Genomic DNA, 22,187 nt, shown 5'->3' with positions numbered 1-22,187 from the left:
GTTATTGTGTTAAATTTATCATGTGTTAAACATGGCCAAACTTGCTGCTTACAGGCTAGAATCCGTGCTACATACAGAGCCACACAGTGTGAATGTGACGAGTCTGTACAGTGACTGCTAATGAATGTAACCACACACTATTAAAAACTTAACTTTTGTGTCACGACACGTTATTATGATTCAATTATAGTGTAAATGTATTTATACTTTAGATACTCTTTGTGTGAAGATAGTAAGCAGCAGTTTTGTTCAGTAATATCCTTTACACCAGGGGTGTCAAACTCAGTTTAGTTCAGGGGCCAAATACAAAGCAGTTGAACTTATGTGCGTTGCAGATTTTAGGCAGGATTATTGTGCTCTAGTTTGTACTTCAATTTATAAATTAATTCTAAAATATGTCCGACACTGATAATATAAAAGCAATAAGTGACACATATCAATACCTGCATAATTTTCACTTCAAATCTTTTAGATTTTGTCGCCAAATTTTACATAATTTTGAGAAATTTTGTGGAATAATTTGGAAAATATTGAGTTATTTCAACAATTTCAGATTAAAAATGACTGCCATCATGTGATATAAGCGTAAGGAAAATTGTTATATTGTCGAGTTCTTTGAATTTGTGTATTATTTTGGAGATATCTACAACTGAATTAGTTGATAATTTACAAAATGATTCATGATTTCTTTGACTTTTTTACTTTCTCCTGCGGGCCAAAATGGACACTCTAACGGGCTGGATTTGGCCCCTGGCCCTTAACTTTGACACATGTGCTCTACAAAATTATGTACCTCTTCTCAGCTTTACTCATAATGTCACTTTACAAATGTTTAGGAGTAATTAAATGTGTGGGTTTATTGTTTTTTTTTTATTTCAGATGTTATTGATACACTGAAGCAGAGGAAGCACAGAATGCTTTAGAAGTAAACCTTTCATTTTGAGGATTTCTCTCACAGCTGTGCCATACGCATGGATCAAAGTTTAGAGAGTTCCCTATCAGCCTTGTTGTCCCTTTTTAATGAATGACTTAATCGTCTACACTGCTTCAGTAAATTTAGCATTACACAGATTTATGTAAATTTTGAATAATTTGAACCAGCTGCTTTACAGACAAACAGACAGACAGACAGCAGTGTTAATTTTGTTAACTAAACATTTTCGTCATAGTCATTTTGTGGTTTCAGCTGGGGTTAACAGATTAGGAACTACTGAATCGCTGTAACTTACGTCCTACGTACAGCTGTGCTCTCTGTACAAGTCTAGTAAGAACCACTCCAAGCTTGTGTTTATCACAAATGATCTCATGACCTTTGACGTCACCAGCCCCAGTGTGCAATTATGGAAGATTCTATTAGCTCAGTGTGAATAAAGCTTTTTGAGAGTACAGTTCCCTAGCCAGTCCCAAACCAAACACGAGTACCATCTCTTTATTACCCAGTACAGCTCCTGGAACTCTAGGGGACATTTTCAACAAAGCATAAAGAGAGTTACAGATGGAAAGAAATGCAGGGATGGGATCCAGAAGGAAACACTAAGGGAAAGATTGCACACAAATAAAACTTGATTCACAGCAAGACACTCAAAAGCCTTGTGTTGCTGACCATTGGGCTTTTACATTTAGGCATAACAAATAAAGTAAACTAAGCCATGCTGTCTCGCTTATTGCCCATCTCCTTTCTTATCTACTGCCACATACAAAAGCACCTGTAATCTCAGGAGAAAGAGAAGTGCCTTAGGCTAAGTTTGACTAAATGGATATCAGCGTTCAAATCAAGGTGTTCTTCTGTAACCAGGAGCACAAGTGGCAGAAACTAAAAGTCAAATGCTGTGTCAGGATTTGAGTTTTTCTCTGCTTGTAAATGACAAGATGATAAAACACTGCTGTATAAATCAAATATCAGCCGTAAAGGGTCTAAATGTGTCTAGAGTAACTGGTAATGTTTTGTCACATCCTCAACTTCCTGTCATAAATCTTACTCTAACTTTACAATTTTTACTCATTAAAGTCAGGTGAAGATTTGTGTGCACGTGTGTGTGTGTGTGTGTGTGTGTGTGTACCTTGTAGCGGTACATCAGAGCCATTCTGAGTTGAGCTGCCGGCTGCAGCCTTGGCACTTTTCCTTTCAGCCATAATCTGAAGATGAGAGCGTAAGGGAAATTAGGCAAAAGGAGGGGCAGGAGGAGGAAATGCAGAGTGGAGATAAGAAAACAGAAATTGGGGAAAAACATGGAGAGAGTCAAACTTCGGTCAAGTGCCAAATATCCCTTATTATCTGGATCAGTGATACTGATCATGGTAGAGTGATCATTCACACTTTAAAGGCTTGAAAGAAATTTCTGTAATAAAATCTTCCATGACGTAAGGTCTGTGTTTGGTTAAAATGTTGTCAAAATAGTTAGTACTTTGACGTAAACCGGCTAACAAACAAACAAATATGGGTAATAAACGCAGGCGAAAATATTTCCTCCTTGTTGGAGGTAAAAAAGATGTGAGAAAAAAAACTACAGTAATAAACGACAAAGAGGAGAAGCAGCCATTTTAAAAACAGGCAACACAGGCTTAAAATTACATTTTTATCTCTTACAAATGAGCATGATAAAAAAAAAGTAAAAAAGTAAAAAAGAAACATTTCCATCTGCCTGCGTCCAGGTTCCTATCGCTGTCTAATGGCACAACTGTTTCCTATAGAAAGGGTAGGGGTCAATTGAAATTGTAATCGCAAAATTGTTAATTGAATTGTAATTGAGTTCAGATAATTGACTTTGTAATTGTAATTGTCATGGAAATTCTATGAAAACTGTCATTTAGAATTTAATTAAACGCAAACCTCTATAGCCATGTTACAGTTCTATGTCTTACACATACGTAGTTATTTATATATTAAAACAAGTTTCATATCAACTTTTCCCACTACGTTCTCTTGAGTATCATATATATATATAAATTGAAATCTAGGGGTATACTGACAGAAAAAAGGCTCAGACGCCCACACCAAAAATATTAACAACCAATTTTCATTGATTAAGAACCCTAATAAGGTAACTATTAGATAAACAAATTGTATTTTACAGCTGATTTATGACATGGATCAAACTGGCCCGTTATCATAAGAGATGCTAACAGAAAGCTTGTACAACAGAAAGTGTAAGTTTTATAGGTTAATTTTTTAAAGGCTCAGTAATCGGGATTAATTGTGTAAAATGGATGGTATGTAAAACATGCACATGATATGTGGTTAAAGGTACCACAGGTGGTGTAATCAATCTACTGGTGCTCCTCATTTCTTGCGATCAACTTCCGTGTGTGCTGCCATTAGTGGCTTGCGGTATATAAAACGTTCGCAAAATATATATGTTTTACTGCCCTCCAAAAAGCTGTCATTGTTTTTGCAAAAATGTCAAATCGTAGAAGTTCTAACAGTTATTGTTCCTCACACCTGCCTCACAGTCAATAGTCATTCAACAGTTTATTTGGATACTATTTGGACCGTAACACTGTTTGGTAACGTTGGCAGATATTCACAGATTCGGACTAGCATCAATAACTCTTCAAAAAAACGTCATCGACCCCCATCTGTGGGTCCCCTCTGTGTGGTGAGCTTAAAACATGAAGCTCTCATCCATAGTTTCCCCGTAAATATTCAAATATCACAAACAAAAGATTTAATCTTAAAACAAAAAAAATGCTGCTTGTCTGGTTTTTTTATTTTTCGGTATTTCTGTTCAGGTTTAAAGTCAGTAAAACAAAACAACCACACCGTTTATTTGTTATTTTGATTTGGCTTTGAAACGGAATAAACAAAGACCGAAGGGTGCACGGATCGAGTCTGAGGATCTTTTGTATTCATTCATTCCTTTGCTGTCCTTTCCTCTCACCATCTGACCCAGTAAATGTTTGGACATGGTCCTGGCCTGCACCGCACCCTTTTTCTGCAACAGATACTTGATTAATTGCTGATGTCGCAGCCTGTGGTGAGTCTGCAAATCTGCACCCAGGGGAACTCACGAGAAGACACATACACACGTGCACGCAGGAAAGCCTGTACACACACACACACACACACCCAAAGACGCACATACAGAGCACAACTGCAAGACCCAGGTCACAGAGTTCCACTCCCCCTGCAGTGAAATAAAAACTACCAGTGTTTGAAATAGGCAGTGTGAGGATGTGAAGGGTCATATTCACCCATCACTGATACACACTCCTCCATCAGTTTGACAGACAAAGAAATGAGAAATTAAAGGAGAGAAAAGGCTTTTGTCGGTAAATGGGTCAACATGCCTCTGAGGAAAAGATCTGTAGTTCCAAGTAGAGCTATCTTTCACAAGTTCACTACTGGGAAAAAGAATAAATGGGGTTTTTTTGCTTGAAAAATGCTTTTCAGAGAGTATGTAAGTCTGTGTGTGCAGCAAAAGGACTAGAATCAGGTGAAATACAGGCTTTACCAGTGAAGCATCACTGTATTAGCGACATGCTTTTCTAAAGCAAATCACTCACATTAAAATAGCTACTTAGCTCCCTAATATTAATGGCTACTGTATCATAAGGCAAACATTAGGGGAATCTAAGGATTTGATACAGTAAATCAGTAGGCTAGTGTTGTAATCAAGACCACATTTTCCAAAACCAAGCCTGGCCAGAGACCAAAATGCCTCAAGATCAAGACAAGCTGAGACAAATTGAATACATATGCCAGAAAAAACAAGGTGTCTGCAACTCTTTCAAAGCACATTAAGCAAAATTCTCAAATCTTGACAAATTAGTTTAACAAAATTCTTGTAAGTATTTAAAAACCCACTGATATGTTCAGAATTATTAAAATTTTCCAAAAGTAGGTGAATGTGAATTAAGTGTTCAGAGATATTTCTGACGAGAAGAAGGATGGACTGATCTCTAAATTTTTGCAGGTGTCTGATACACAAGACACCGGAAATCAATCAATAAGCTAATGGTAAATTATTTAAGTCAAATTGCAACATTAATTATTCAGGAACAGTTTCAAGAGCTTCTTATTATTATCACATTAATGAAGATTAACAGATCAGTGCTGGACTCCAATGGTCACAAGATCAAGCCCAACATCGGTCTTTAATACTCCAACACTAATAAAGGCAGGGTAGGTAATTTTCAAAAACCAGCATGAATGTGAAAGTAGCATCCTCCAGTGCTCCGCTCTTACCCGCCCCCTCCCCTCTGCGCTCCTTCTAAAGCCACGCCCCTCACTCACACAAGTGCTGGTGCTGTACGTAAGGGGTCGAGAATGAGCAGGGAGACATGATTGGTTAATAAAAAACAAACCGTCTTTTTTCATTGGTTGAATTTTTTACAGGCTTACAGCTGCTACAGATGACAGATTTTCATCGTTCCTTTTTCAGAGCACATGAGATCCTAATTTCTGTCAGGACATAAAGACAATTTCAACCAAAAACTTAAAAAGTGCATCTCGAGGAAATTACATACCCTACCTATAAGTGTACTTTTTTTCTTAGAATTAAGCTATTTGTGTAAACAATTGCCTACATTGTGTCTAGGTTTACACCACCATGATGAACATCCTTCTAACAATACGCTGAAATGTGAATGCTTATCAGACTTTGAAAAGGAAACACAAAAATGTTCAGTTTTTGTCATATCTCAGAAATGAGATTTTATTAAAGCAGGCAGAAGAAGAAAACGCTGTAGCTTCACTGTAAACATTAACCACCCAGCACAACAGTCACATTATTACAGGTGGAAGCACATAAGCATTGCCTCAGGAAATATAGCATTACATTTTCAATATTTGAAGTAGTATCCTATTTCCCAACTGTGGCCAGCTAGCTTGTTAGTTCATTAAAAATAATAACAAAAGTAAATGTATCGTCAGTCTTAACAACAATGTCTGTAAATCCCTTCACTGGCTCCCTGTCAAACTCAGAATCGAGTATAAGGTTTCCCTCCTCACCCATGAATCTGCTCCCCCACCCTTACCTCCAGGAGCTCCTCACCCGCCAGACGACCTCACGCACCCTCCGTTCAACATCCACTCACACCCTCAGACCACCTACGCCTAAGCTACTCACCATGGGCGATAGGGCCTTCTCTGCTGCTGCTCCTAGGCTGTGGAACGCCTTCACTGACCACCTGAAGGCCCCACAAACTGCTTTTAAACCAAGCCTTAAAGGTGTAGAGGATGATTTTCCCAAAGTTTAGAAAAGAAACGCCCTCTGCACAAGCACAACACTCTACCTGCTTCCAAGAGGGAACGCCTACGTGTGCAAGACAGCGTGCACAAGTCCAGTTTTCCAGCTCTGTTTACAAGTTGCAGTTGGCATCCCTCATACAGGCTTACCTTCCTAAAGAAGATTTGCACTTTTCCCACAATGTCAGACTCGCCACCGATAAGTGAAAATCCATTTTCAAAATTCCCAATGCACACCGGGCACGAGCACAAGCACGTACGACGGCCTTATGTTAACATATCATAAGAATGATTGGCAATTAGGTGGACCAATAGTTAAGATGATCCACCTGGAAGTTGAAGCCAAAATAACATCGTCCACAATACCTTTAAGGTATTTTTTTTTTTGAGGTTTTTACAAAAGTAGCACTTTGAGATTTTCAAATGTAAAGTGAATAAAATGAATTATTATGTTTATTATTATGCAATCTTTACAAGGCTCATTTTGTGCTATGTTGCTGACCTATCCACTGTGCTGTTTACCCTGGCATGCTACGTTGCTTGCTAGTCTATTAAGTTAGTTTGTAACTAAGTCAGACGAAAATATTCACCAAAATAATTTTTTTTGGGAATTATAACGGTACAACCTTATCATGCTCCAAGTAGCTCATAGCTCCCGTTTACACATATCTTATAAAAATGTTGCTTTATATTACATTAGCTCTCTCTAATGTCGACAAAACAAAAAACAGTTTTTCAGTAGGGCTGGAAGGATATGCTTTTCTCCTAATTTCATTTTATAACGATAGTTGGGTGCCAATTCGATATATTCTCCGATTCTGCTTAATTGCGATTTGATAGTACCATTTATTGCAATATAAATTTTCTTTTTTCCATTATTCAGAAGCCAAAAGTTGAATCACACACTTTCAGAAACAATATACGAGTCTTCAGTCAGTTGGTCTGACATTTATTTATAAATAACTGCACATGAAAGTGTACTACACTATATAGTGTTAACCTATGACCATATAGGCCTATGCAGACAGTTTAAAATAAATCAATATTCTATTTAAGTCCATTACGGGGCAAAATGTTGATTTATACAATCGTTACAAAAATAAATAAAAAAATAAATAAAAAAAATTGCGATATATCGTGTTCAATATTTGTACGCCCATGTCATATTCATGTGTGTATTTCTTAATATTTGAATAAACTATTTTAAGCATCAATACAGCCTAATGCTATTCTGGCTTCTACAGTGGCATAGCCACAACTAATTGTTTGCTGAGTAAATAATTATGATGTTGACGGTATTGCTGAACTTGATTTATATTGTAGTAGAATAAGCAAGTGATTCACGCAAACTTCACCAATAGACGTTGGTCAATCTTAAGATTACAACATAGACACCTTAAAGCTATTAAACACGTTTACACATGTGCTCCAACAAGTTTCTAATTGTTACATTTTAGAGGATTATAAAACTTCCCTCCTTTGCTTGAACTTGTTTAAATTGCTTGAGTAAATGCCAAGAGAAACCTTATCAGTGCATTTGTAGTCATGGCTACGCGTTTTCTATACCAGGTCCAGGTATTGTCTAAGTGAAAGCGTTAAAAGTAGCTCTAGAGAAGTGCATCAGCAGCAATAGATTTTTGTTCTCTCTGTAATAGGCACTCTGATTAAAGGCTTAGTTCAATGGCTTGGTTCAAAGCAGTGGATAAACTCATTCATGCAGCGGCGCTTCCCGTAATGACACTCACCTTGGAACAGATTTCGTGAAGACTCGTGGCAATGGCTGCGGCGGGGGTATCACATCGAAACACGTGGCACTTTAAAACCCGCGTGTTTTTGTCTCTGGCCACGTAAGCAAAATCCCTGAAGAAGAGGGAAACAACAGTGAATATCTAATGCCATCAACCATTTTGGTTAATATTTGTTAGACGTAATAATTATAGAAACCCCTCTGTTTAGTATTAATACTGAATAAAAAGCTAGTTTTGTCATTATTTAATTTCTCTTTCAGTAAATACTACAGAGGACAAACTGTCTACGGGTTTTCTTTAAGGTGACTGTAAAGTAGATAAGTAGACACAAAAGAAGTAGAGTCTGGTTCATCTTTCAAAAAACAAGTCCCAGATTCTAAGAGACAATCCAAAAGAAGCAGAAGGACCTGCAGGTCGTTCAAAGGTAAGCCTTTAAACCAAGGCAGCGTGCTTTCACAAACTGTGAAAAGCCAGGGATATTATTGCAGTTTTATTCTTTGGAGAGCACTCTGAACATTTTATTTTATCTCCAATGATCAGATAACCCTGTAAACACCTCCCAAAAGGCTCTAGGCTTACAGGCAATATGCAGATCTTATACTGATCAGTGATGAGCCATTTCTATATCGTTTTCACACTAAAGCAACATAATTTCACTCCTTTCTCCCAAATGACTACACTATCAGATACAATTACCATTTTAAATCTTGTTTCCATCCACTTTTTTGTAGCATTTTGTAAGCTAGTGTTGATCTAAATCTTTAGATTTTGTACATTGATGGATTTCTTTGTATTTTTTCCAACTTTTTCTTATTTATTTTGCTTCTGCAGCTCTGTTTTGGAGGTTTGCGCTTATCTTTCTTATGCAAACACTTGCTGGAGACATTTGCTTCTTATACTGAAGATAAAACATTGAAATTAAATTGGATTGTTTTGGTTAAAGATAACTTTTTACTCCGTTGAGTTATCTTCCCCCATTAATGACACTTTAAATATTTGTGATATTTACAGGCCTCAGTTGCCATTGAATGCACTGTGTACCACATAAAAGTGTTTTAATGTCATGTGTGAAGGGGGGGAAACAATCATTTAATTGTATTCAATGACTCACCAAAAAACAACTGACAAAACAAAAGATGTGTATACCTGTCACACAGCAGTGCCAAGCGGTAGGAATAATGAGTACAAAAGGTACGATTGAGGGGAAAAGGCTCTGCTGGGATGAAATGTTTATGCAGTGAGTGGGTGGCAGATAAACAATGTCAACATGAGAGAAATCCCACGCGTGCAGTCGTGTGTGCACGTGAACGCATACAAAAGATAAACGACAAAAACATCTTTTCCTCATTAACAGATGTTTAAAAAAGCCACAGGGCAAAAGAAGAAACGAAAGTGTTTCATGGCACGACACAAATGACTAATTAAATAAAGCAGAGAGGAAGAGGGATCAGACACATGAAAGTAAGTCAAGTGGGTGGCATCACACACACACACACACACACACACACACACACACACACACACACACACACACACACACACACACACACACACACACACACACACACACACACACACACACACACACACACACACACACACACACACACACACACACACAGGCAAATTACTTCAAACAACAGCAGAGCGATATCAAACAAAGCTACAATTTATCACGGCCGGCTCTTTGTGTTTATAAGTCCATTATCGGCCCTGGTTGCTCAGCTCAGATGTGTGCTCACACACTTTGGTCGATAATGCTCGCTGCCTGTGGCCAAAAGGGAAAGTGCAATAAGGTGTGTGACTGCGTGTGTGTGTGGTGTGGTGCACTTTGTTCAGGGACATTTGCACGGTGCACCCTCACAGCGGCGCGAGCGGCCTTGCTTCACATACAAATGGCTCTTTTATTACGTCTATAACCGCACTGGAGGATCAAAAAGCCATAAAGCAGCATGCGGCTCTTAATAGGAAATAGCTTGTAGGCCTGTTTGATGATTTAACACCAGTAATTTGGACTTCTAGTAGCTGCACCTCCACTTCCTGTAAAGAGCATCTGTGAGTTTTTTGGTGAAGCAGAGCCACTGATATGAGTGCACAGCAGTAAGAGTCCTGACATTATAATCACAGCAAACAGTGCAGAGAAAAGATTACACCAAAAAGTGCAGTTACCTTTCTCTGAGTTCCAGGAAGCAGAGGGAGGAATGGTGGGAAAGGAACAAAAAGAAGATTGGTAAGAGGAAAACCATCAGAATAAAAGTGAAAATGAGAAAATGGAAAGATGGGAAGTTGTAAATATATTTATTGTACAAAACAAAGAACACAACTGTAACTCTCAACTTCAAATAGTCGACTCTTCCCTACCCCTTCCACTGTCCCACCCTGACTCCCTCTTCCCTGTTCCTTTCTCCCTCACCTCGGTGTAACGCTGCCCTCTGTTTTTATATTCTCCATTTGATAAAGTGTTTCTTACCCTTCCTTAGGGAGGGCTGGTGATGGTCACAATTATGCATAGCATAAAGATATTTATTTAATTGCAATAATAAAACATGCATAGCTGTCACAAAAAGATTGCACTACATGTTGTGTTGACCTTCGACAGCAAGTGCAGACAAAGTAAAAAAAAAATGGCAAAACAACAACAAAAAAAAAGTACAAAACAAAGAACAAAAGGTTAAAAGAAAGCAAGGACAAAAACACAACAGCAATGTTAACACTGTAAAAGATCAGGTAAGGTACAGACACAATAATCCTCCAAACAGTTATAAGATTGCACAGTGACAATGAGATTATTCCCAATAAAAGCAGATTTACGCTATAAGTCGTGTATGCAGATTTTCTTCAAGTTTCTTTCATACATGTTGTCACTTTTGGTCAAATAACTTTTTTTTTCTGCTGAAAACAAACGTATTTGGGTTAGTAGTGTTGTTGATCGATCTTAGTCCAACTCAACATTTTAGTCCAGTGTTTCTCAAATGGGGATACGCAATGGCACTACAGGAGGTACATGAGAGAGAGTGGACAATTAACAGATTAAAGCATAAAAAATATGGGGTTATATTTATTTTTAGTTAAAAATGACAATCATAATAATGATAATGAAAATACAAGAGTCGACCAGGTGGGAGATGACTGGAAATAATACAACTATAGAAATTACTCTATTCAGGAGGCACTAAACACCGTTTCATCCCACTTATTTACAAAATTAGATTCTTTAATCACTTGACAATCATTCCATTATTATACTCTGCAGTTGTTTTTTTAACAGTATTTTGGGAAAAATGTTGCAGTCAGACAAAGGGGGTACTTTGATACAAAAATAAGAGAATTTGGGTATTTCAGCCAAAAAAGTTTGAGAACCACTGTTAAAGTCAAAGTATTTTAATTTGGCATATTTTGTTGTATAAATGTAACAGTGACTGCCCTCAATGGGTTGAAACCCAGCAATTACAATTTAATTTTGCCGATAACGTCTTTCTTTTGCTTTCGTCACAAAACACCACTGTTGGCCCCGCCCCTCCTATAAAAACTAGCAACTGTGACGTAGTGTGCTGTCAGAGAGTGACTGGTCCAGTAGCCACAACCACAACCAAAGCATTTATCTGAATTTCCAGACACACATCAGTCAGTCTCCTAGTTTCTCCATCATCTACTTCATGGCGTGAAACTCACTTTAGCTTAGATGCTGCTAAAGATGTTGAGCAGGTCAAAAAAGTGAAAACATAACCAGTAGCTATTTATTTTTGCTCAAAGCACCTCATTTGCTTTAAGGTGTTTTTTATGAGAAAGAGAGGGGAAAGTCAGGCCACGTCCCCAGGCTACGTCTAAAGTGTGATTTTGCACTCTGTCAGCTTAGAAGACAGTAGAAAATGGCTAAAAGTTGGATTTAAAGAGTTTTTTAAGCCAATAAGTGAAGCTAAGCCTGAGGTAAAGAAGTCCAAGGTTGTTTCTGTGGAAATCGCGGATAAAAGCAGCAGCACAGCAGCAGTTAGCTTAGCGACTAGCAACACCTGTAGCAATGATGCTAATGCAGGAGCACCTGCCTTCAATTCAGGACATGGCAGGCGAACTATTCAGTGGACCGGAGGAGGACTCAGGGACAAAGAGAAGAGAAGGTGACAATGGTCAAAGTTCTGCTATGGACATTGAGACAGAGGCTTAGTTCAAAGCCAAGAAGAGCAGCTAATTTTGGCTTATGAAAAACAAGGCAGACCTCGGCTGTGAAATATGTAAAAAAAAAAATGTTGCGAGGATACAAAGTTCTCCGCGGCTGTTTTTTTTTTTTTGTTTTTGCCGTTTTGACAAATAAACAAGTAAGCGCACACATTTTATTTTCATTTTCTACTGTGTTGCTGATTCATTGGCGGCGTTATGGCATTACGGGTGTAAAAGTTTGTAAATAATTTGTATTAATGGGTTTTTGTGTTCTGAAAGTTTAGTGTCCTTTGTGTCTAAATTAGTGGTGATTTTACGCTGTCCTTGGTGCTGAAACATGGCAGATTTTGACAGCTGTCACTCAAAGTGACAGACGCATGTGCTCCGTAATGGCCGATTGTCAATGTTTCTTCAACGCTGATTCATCATTATTTTATTAAACATTTAGATGAATTGGTCGTTTGTGTTCACATGATATTAGTGGCCCATATAGTGAGCAAACAACACTTTGAAAATTGTATTCCGTGACATTTTTGTCTGTCTCGCACAGCTGGAACAACACCTGCCGTTTGTTAAGGGACATGATGATTGATTTATAAATTAAGTACAGAACATAACCAATAGATAGCAACGACTACACACAAGAATACAATACTATTATCATCAAACACTTCCTTTCTTAAATAACTTCAACAACATACAGTATATTAGCAAGAATCAGAGAAAAACACAAGAATAAGTTTTCTTCCACAACTCCTAAAATGTCCATAATCCTTTCTCATGTCAAAAAGAGTCTGGACTAGGTTCTATACCCAGCACTAAAACCACAACAAGCACCTAAATAAAGCTGTTCCTAAATGAATCATGATGTGCCGAGGAGACCTGATGCAAAAGCCTCATTAAGCTTCTTCAAACCAAACTCCAATATGCGTCACTTTGCTTCTTACACCGTTCACCATACACACAGCCTAAAAAGGTGTTACACTTATTCACAAATAAAGCTCTGTAATATGTCACTGGGTTGTACTGGGCAGTAAATTGGAGCACTGGTGCACTAAGTGGTGCCATGCTAAAAGCGTGTCAAGTTGTTGAACAGATGAGTGCAAATTCTAGTTAAAAAATGTATTCATAAAGCCTGTGATTCATGAAGTGAGCTATTTGTAAACTGAGGATTGAAAGAGTTATTTTTTTTTTAATGGTGGCATCCTGCAGAGAGTAATTACATGTAATTAAATAAAAAGTTGTCCCTTTTCCCCAGAAAACTCAAAGGGAACCTCGCTTTGTTTTTTTGGTGCAAAAATTTAGCTTACAAGTATTGTTTTCGGTTTCTGTTCGACTCCAAGGAGGCAAATTATGAAGACCTAATTTTACTAAAAGTTATATTTTTACGCTTTGTTAATCTATGTTATATGCAACAACAGGCCCGACATTCAGTCCACTTGACGGAGATCTAGAGTGAAATTGTTTTTTATCAAAAGGGGATAAAGCAGTAAAGCAATTTAGCACAGGGCGAATCAGGAACAGATATGCTATTTATAGATATTTATTAAGTATTGCAATTCAGTAGTGATGACTATTAAAATTTGTATTTATTATTTCCATTTTTCAAAAACAGTTGAATTATAAACATATAGAAACAATATATGAGTCACAGTTCCAATAAACAATCAACATTACATGTCAGTCTGACATTTATTATAATACTGTGTATTAAAGTGCAATGTAGTGTTAACCTATGACATGTGCAGACATTGTACTGTTTTGTGCGGTGCATATTTCCTCCCTACTTTCTAATTATTTCTGTTACTTTTAACCTTTTTAAAAGCCTCCTGTGGACAGGTGTCGTAAATTAGCATGTGTGCTAACACAAACAATATATCTGGGTTACCAACGTAATTGTGATGTCCATATCAAATAAAGGGCAGAACCTGGTTCTACTGGAGATTTCATTTAGAGGGAGTTGTTTCTTCCCACTGTCGCTAAATGCTTGTTCATGTGGATCTTGTTGGGTTTTATCTTTCTTATTATGAATTCTAGATTTAGATAACTGCAATGAGATGACTTTGTTGTTATTTACGCTATACAAATAGAGTTGAATTGAATTAAAAAAAAAAACCAAAGATGTATTATATTAGGATATATCGTAAAGAATAAATACGTGTGTGTGTGCGTATACATGTTTTTTTTGTTTTTGAAATTCAATGAGTAAATCCACACTTTGAGTTAAATATATAACAGGGTTCCTACAGCTTTAGTAGAATTAAATTCAAGCATTTTAATTGCCATTTGAAATTCAATTTAAGACCAACTTCACAGTAAACATAATTGGGGGGTAAAAAACACTACATCAATTACAGTATATAGGGTTAGGGTCCATTTTTTTTTAGTGTCTAGTGCAACTGGCAGCCCCCAAAGTGAACACACAAAAATACACAAAATGACTGTAAAATACACACACACAAAAAGACTAATATAATCAAAATCACTCCAATAACACAAGATGACTTCAAAAATAGCCAGAAATATTAAAACCAACTAAAAAATATAACAGAAAAAAACATTAAGAAAAGCCATTAAGAAAAATCTTTTTTGGACAAGCAACTTTAATTAAATTTTTATTAAATTTACGTTTTTATTCATAAAAAAAAGAAAAGAAAAAATGTACCATTTACTTTGAAACGTGATACAATTTAAGACTTTTTAAAATGATGATTTGACATTTTAATGACAATTAAGGCCTTATTTTTAGATTCAGGAATGGAATGCCCTTTTTAAGGATGCGCGGGAACCATGAATCAGTTAATTTAATGTGTCATAGGGAGCATTTGTGAAGAACACTGTAAGATGAGTGAGATTGTTGAGGAAGAGAAGAAATAGAATAAAAAACTTCAGGATAAATGTCATGTGGACCTCAGAGATGTTGATTGTACTTTAAGTGGGAAGGTTAGCAGAGGGAATGAGAGATGGAATCTGGAGACAGGATGGTGATGAAGTCTTAGGAGCTGCATGAAAAAAGTGGGAGTGAATCAGAGGAATTGAAATGAGATGTGGGAAAAGCAGGGGGCTCAATGATAGTAGAGGAGGTTAGGAAAGGTAGAGTCTGAGCAACGTATCAGCAACAAAGCAGAGAGATGAGTGAAAGCAAAGCTCCCCTCTGTGTGTGTGTGTGTGTGTGTGTGTTCCTCATATTTCCAGAGCTCAATAAAGACTGAGTGACTCACTAGGTTACTAGCGATCACTCTTTGATCCTGATGGCTGTGAGGCAAGCTCTGCTGGAAGAGGATGCAAAGGGCTCGGAAATTAAAGGAGGTCACAGCAGCAGATACGATGAGCTCAGTTCACAGTACCTGACATCAGTCATTCAGCAGCAGCACAAAAACATGTGCAGCTTATTAGCATCAGCAGACACACAAAAATGTTTAAATCTGCTTTATTGTTTTACTGAAAGTCAGTAAATACCTCATTAGAACGATATATTCTGCTTGTCCACAGGCTGTGTGTGAGGCGTGTTCTACAGAGATCAAACAGGGACAAAATACCTCTATTTGAAACCAAAATAGTGCTAATGCACTGCCATGGCTGATGGTTTTCACCACCTGTACTCAGGGGTGGAGCAGCGATTTTAAACGTGAGGGTGTTCTAAGGGTAGGGCAACCATCAACTCCCAATTTAGTTTATTAAATTAATTTACTGAAACCATGATAAAGCTGTTATTAAGTCAATGATACTCAACATAATTATTCCCCCAGAAAACATTAAAAGGGGAAACTTTTTAACCTTTTTCTTTGGCCATTTTGCAACTTCCTTTGTCCCATTTTAGCCCCTTTGATACTTTTTCATTTTTTTTTCAAACTTTAGCTTCTTTTTGCCACTTTCATCACATTTTTGTTGATTCTTTAACCATGATCCTTTGACACTTTACTTCCAAATAAGCTATCCCTTTAGCCCAATAAATAAGACTTGTCCTTTTTCCCAACTTTTTGTTCCACATTTTTACCCTTTTTCTCTATTGTTTGCCACATTTTGCTACCTTTGCCATTACATACCACATGTTTCCTCTTTTTTTGCCACTCTTGACTACGTTTGGCCCATTATAGTCCCTTTTCACTCTGTTCCTGCCACATTTTTGCCACCTGTTACTCATTTATTGTCACTTTACTTATACTTTACTCATCGCTGTTAACTCTTTGTTTACCTTCTTGAAACGGCGGCTTCGTCAAATGGCTGTGATTGGCTTGATCACCATTCAATCACTCTAACTGGACCAATACATTTTCAACAATGAATCCCTCTGTGAAAAGTGAGGGGATGAATGTTTGTTTTTATAAAAGGCAAGGCAAGGCAAGGCAAATTTATTTATATAGCACATTTCATACTCAAGGCAACTCAATGTGCTTTACATGATAAAACATTCAATCGTTTAAAATCAATAAGAACATTTAAATCAATAAGAACATTTAAAATCATCAGTAAAATCAATTAAAATCATCAGTAAAATCATCATTACATCAACAACATGACAAAAAATCTCTCTCTCAATCATATGCAGTAGAGAAAAAAAGTGCCTTTAACTTTGATTTAAAAATGTTCACATTAGATACTGACTTCAGCTCCGCTGGCAGTTTGTTCCACTTCTTTGCAGCATAACAACTAAACGCAGCATCACCATGTTTACTGTGAACTCTGGGCTCCACTATCTGATCTGTGTCCATAGATCTGAGAGACCTGCTGGGTTCATACCTGACTAACATGTCACTGATGTATTCTGGACCAAACCCATTCACAGATTTATACACCAGCAGCAGAACTTTAAAGTCTATTCTGAGGCTGACTGGGAGCCAGTGTAAAGACTTTAAAACTGGAGTAATGTGCTCTGACCTCTTTGTTCTGGTTAAGACCCGAGCTGCAGCGTTCTGAACCAGCTGTAGCTGTTTGATGCTCTTTTGGGGGATTCCTGTCAGAAGACCATTACAATAGTCCAGTCTGCTGGAGATAAAAGCATGGGCCAGTTTCTCCTGGTCTTTCTGAGCCATTAAACCTTTCGCTCTGGAAATGTTCTTTAGGTGGTAGAAGCTGTTTTTGTGATAGATTTGATCTGACTGCTGAATGTAAGATCTGAGTCAATCAGAACACCAAGGTTTTTGACTTGGTCTTTAGCTTTTAAAGATCGAGACTCAAGATAATTGCTGACAGCAGTCCTCTTTTCCTTGTTGCCAAAGGCGATCACCTCCGTCTTGTCATGGTTTAGTTGAAGGAAGTTTTCACTCATCCAGCAGTTTACTTTTTCTAAACAGTCACACAACACCTCAATGGGACCATGGTCATCTGGGTTCAGTGATAGATATAGTTGTGTGTCATCTGCATAGCTCTGATAATCAACCTTACAGTTCTGTAAAATTTGTCCTAAAGGAAGCATGTAAAGGTTAAACAGAAGGGGTCCAAGAACAGATCCCTGAGGAACCCCACAGGACATTGGTAATCTGTCAGATTCAAAGTTTCCAATGCTTACAAAATAGCTTCGCTCCTCCAAGTATGACTTAAACCATTGCATTACTTTTCCATTTAGTCCAACCCATGTTTGCAATCTGTGCAACAAAATTGTATGATCTACAGTGTCAAAGTGCAGGTGTCGCATCCCCCGAATCCCCCACGGGTGGGACGCGCCTGCTTGTACATACAAAGACAAGCAACCTTAACAAGTGAAACTGAGGCAGCAGCTAGATGCTACTTAGTCAAGTTACTGGTTGTAGTCTGTTAGGACAACTCTGTTTTACAGACACAACACATGTTTAAAACACAGAGTGACAGTGTGCACAGGGTGAGGGTTGGGGTCCTTTAAAAGTGTTTTTGCAATTAAATATAACTGTGTTGAAAGGTTTTAAATGATGTTTGATAATTACCTACAAGCCAAAATAGAATGCTATTGAAATACAGGTGTGTACACATATTAATTTCTATAGGCAAATAATGCATTAATGATGCAACCTTTAGTAGCATTAGTCAGAGCCCTGAATTAATAACTTATAACAGGGAGGGGCAGCTTTTATCACAGCGGGGGCAACAAAAATATAATTGTATTTTATCTGAGGGCCACATTATAAAAATCACCAACCTGAGCAATAATAGCTAAGAAATCAGGGTGTGAGTATTTTTGTTTTCGGTCTTTTCCTGTCATTTTTGTATATTTTTATCATTATTTTTTGTATATTTGTTGTGTTTATTTTTCTTGTAATTGTGTGTGTTTTTTTTCTTAATTATGTGGTTATCTTGTTTGTGATTTCTTAATAAATTTCTTTTGTAAATTTTCCTTATATTTGTATGTTTTTTCCTAGTTGTTTGTGTTGCTCTGTGGTTGTTTTGTGTCGTTTTCGTTCATTTTGTGTATTATTGCTTTCGTTTTCATGCTTTTTTTTGTTTTTGTTTTCCTTTTGTGTATTTTTAGTGTTGATTTATATATTCCTCTGTTATTACGTGTGTTTTTGTGGTCGTTTTTTGTTGGTTTCAGGAGTCATTGTTTTGAGGGCTGCACAAAATTGGACCAACAACCACATGTGGACCCCGGGCCACCATTTGCCCTTATCTGACTTATAATAATCGGACAAACTCTTTGCAAACTTTTCTGAAAAGCTACTTTGTATTCTAATAAATTTGTACACTTGGATAATTTATTGTTCAATTTTTTTTTGTCTACTTTCTGCCTTCTTTTACTTCACTTTGTTTTGCTCAAAGTACCACAGTAAATTTTATCTAATGTGGCATGTAGGCGTAGTAACTGTACACTGAAGGTGTGAGGCTGATTGATTGCTACATACATTATGCATATTCTTATTCAATAATGCAAACATAAATGTTTCGAAACAGCATATACCGTATGATGATGTCAGCACACTTCTGTGCCACAGTTCAGGGATTTAAAACCTTGTCTGTATCACCATCAAGTATTTAGCCTGCTTTCCCCCCAAAGAGCAATTCTCTCTTTAAACACTCACCCTTTGCTGCATAATGACTATTTCTTATAAGGCCAGGAATGAAAACACTTTAATAGTTTATACAGAAAAATGCTGTAGGAGGACATTTAGATCTTTAATCTGACTACAAGCACAAGTCACTGAATCAATAAAACTGCAGAAAACACAAAATAAGTGGAGTCCACTTAATCAATAGATCTATGTATGCAACCATGTATACTCTTACGGGACAAAAACACAGAAATGAGCACAAAACACAATCACTAAAATCTCATATCAACAAAATTTAGCACCTTTATCCCAGTTAAGTCACAAATCAATAACAAACGCACTTGCCTCAGCATGTACTAAAGGTGCTGATTTGTTTGTAGAAAAGGAAATATATTCAAAGTTGTAACATCCAGGGTTTGGGTCAATTATAATTGTAATCGCGTAAATGATAATTCATTACAACTATGGCTAATTTACGATTTTACTTGTAATTGTAATTGCCATGAAAATTTTATGGAAAATTGTCAGTTATAATTTAACGCAAAACTGGGGAACGATGTCACAGTTCTATGTACAGTTCTACACATATGTAGTTAACAATTATTAAAATATGTTTCATATAAAGCTTTCCCCCATTTTACCATTTAAAAAAACTGAAATTGAGATGTATAGTGACACAGAGAAGGCTCAGATGCTCACACCAGAAATATTAAAACCTACATTTTTTTACTGATTAGGAAGCCTAATAAGGTAATTAATAGATAGGGAAGAAATTAGATGACACATATTTGTTTTTAGTGTATTTTACAGCTGATTTAGGACCCGTTATTATAAGAGATGCTAACAAAAAGCTAACACAAGAGGATGGTTAACTTTTATTAGGTTATTTATTTCAGGCTCAGTAATTGTGATTAATTGTAATTGAACATTAGTATTTGACAGCATAATTGTAATTGATAAAAGATAAAAAAAAAATTGTAAATGGAAAAAATGCTGGTCACTGTTATCGTAATTGAATTGTAATTGAAAGCGTAATTGTAACTGAAAAATGTGATTGACCCAACCCTGGTAACATCATTCACATGATTTTCCTGCTTAGTTAACATGTTTCCTTTGTAAATGTGGTTTATCTCCTGTAAAATATTTAAATCCACAGCTCTGCAAGCCTGAATAAAGTGGGAAAATGTTTTTGCTAAAGTTTGAGCACACACACGCATTCACACACATAAAAAAGAAATGAAACTAGTCCTAATCCCACTCCACCCATCTTTCTTCTGCTGCTGTCTCCTCCAAACCATCTGTCCCACATATAGGGAGTGAATAGAGGAGCAAGGCTCAGCACAGACCTCACACCCATTTAGATTATCAAACAGCTTCACTGAGTGTCGCCATAGCACTGGCTTCTCTGCTGACGTACTTACATATGGTAATTACACAGGCAAATGTTGATTTCAAAGGTCTAAGTAGCTCCTGCAAACCTCCTGTCAGCAGAATGTAGACAAGGAGGAGGTGAGGACCAGGTGTGTGCTTAGTTTGTGTACCCCAGTCTCAAATATTGACAGCAAATGAGCTGACAGTCATTGTTGCTGACAGTGTTGTGACTTAGGGGTGAAGTCCAGAGGGAGTGTGGACCAGAACCAGATTTAACACTGAGTGAGATAATGATAGCACAATAAAAACTGGTAATGAAAACACCTGCATTTTGAAAAAACACTCAAATATCACCAAGAAGTTTTTATGCTTTCATGAGGAGGAATTTCAGACGTTTCGATATTGAAATGCGTCGCAAAAGCACATGATCTCTTCTTTCTGAGAAAACATGGCGCAGTACGTGTAAACAGAAGAGGGGACCAAGATATTTCTTAGCATTGTATTTTAAAATTACTGTCACATTAACATGAAACAACAAAAGAATACAGAGTGTTATAAGGAGGTTCTAAGCATCTGTCTTCCTGCAGCAAAATCTCGCGGGATGAGATTTCACAGGAGATACGAGGCTCCTCCCCAAAACAACGTTGAACAGAAACACGATCAATGTGCAATAATACTTTGTTGACATTTAGAAATATCACTTTTATTTTGTGAAAATCTGTAATGGAAACACAGCTAATAACATCATGTCACACGTCTCTATTCTTTGGTGTATTACAGTAACAATATTACACTGCCACATTCAAGTCTGGAATAGATAGGGCTGTCACTTTAACGCGTTAACTGAGATTAATTATTTACAGGTAAAATTCACGCGCTAAAAAATTTTATTTCGTTAATCGCTTGTTTTTTTACAACCCCGAAACTTTTCTCCATTGCACACGTTTCCGGTATACCCATAATACTGATGCACCGGCTACAACGATAGATCCTGAGTATTTGTGGCCGTTAATTTTAGTTAAATAAAAACACACCGGATGGAAAACTAAAGACCAGTTGTGTGTGGCAGCTAGCACCTCAATGCTAGCTATGTAGCAGCTAGCACCTCAATGCTATCTATATAGAAGCTAGCACGGACAGCAGTCCTTCTATTCTCCTATTCGGATGCAACACTAGACCGAGTGGCGGTTGTAGAGGATGTGGGTGGGGCTACTACCACTATTAAGAGATTCTTGATGTTATTACAGTACATTATTTTGTGATGAACAATGTTATTTTTGATGTGCTAATTTACAGCACTGTGATTGAGTGTTTTATTTATTATATTATCTGAAGGAGAGAAAAGGCAATTTGGTGTTATATAATTGTATTGATTATAAAATTGTTCTTACTGTTTATGATGTGCTAACTTATAGCACTTCAAATGGACCTGATGCTTCATTTCATTTCTATTTTCTATTATTTGTAGATTGACTAAACTACACATCAATATATCCCTGATGGTCTAAACTAAAGGTGTCAGCAGCCCTTGGGACTAGTCTCACATACAGTGGAGGGTAAATGGTTCAAGTCTGATTTAAACAAACAATAAATTACTTTATAAAGCCACTTTGTTACAGATAAATGTTTCGATCTGCAATAATAATGTAATTTAAATGAAAATACCTCAAGTTGAGGGTGTTTCTCAGCAATTTTTAGGTGAGATTAAATAAGAGATTAATTAGATTAATTATTCACAAAGCATAATTAAAGTAGAACTAAGTAACT

At 37.0% G+C, this 22,187-nt stretch overlaps 1 protein-coding gene across 6 annotated transcripts in view; it reads right to left on the bottom strand.

Moving 5' to 3' along the window:
- LOC114470890 (amyloid-beta A4 precursor protein-binding family B member 2-like) overlaps window positions 1-22,187 on the bottom strand; it is a 63,884-nt gene that overhangs the window by 5,207 nt on the left and 36,490 nt on the right. For 4 of the 6 annotated variants that reach the window (XM_028459263.1, XM_028459262.1, XM_028459264.1 and 1 more), the window contains 3 exons: window positions 10,105-10,110; window positions 7,933-8,047; window positions 2,061-2,136 (listed from right to left, as the gene is read on the bottom strand). In XM_028459263.1, the coding sequence (XP_028315064.1) occupies window positions 2,061-2,136; window positions 7,933-8,047; window positions 10,105-10,110 (197 nt within the window). Of the gene's footprint in view, window positions 1-2,060; window positions 2,137-6,068; window positions 6,176-7,932; window positions 8,048-10,104; window positions 10,111-22,187 lie in introns of those variants that run through there. The other 2 variants (XM_028459266.1, XM_028459267.1) reach the window with 2 other exon arrangements.

The sequence above is a fragment of the Gouania willdenowi genome, chromosome 10 (assembly GCF_900634775.1).
Source record: "Gouania willdenowi chromosome 10, fGouWil2.1, whole genome shotgun sequence".
Classification (NCBI taxonomy): Eukaryota; Metazoa; Chordata; class Actinopteri; order Blenniiformes; family Gobiesocidae; genus Gouania; species Gouania willdenowi.
Note: the sequence above shows the minus strand (reverse complement) of the source record. Positions and strands in the feature narration are given on the sequence as shown.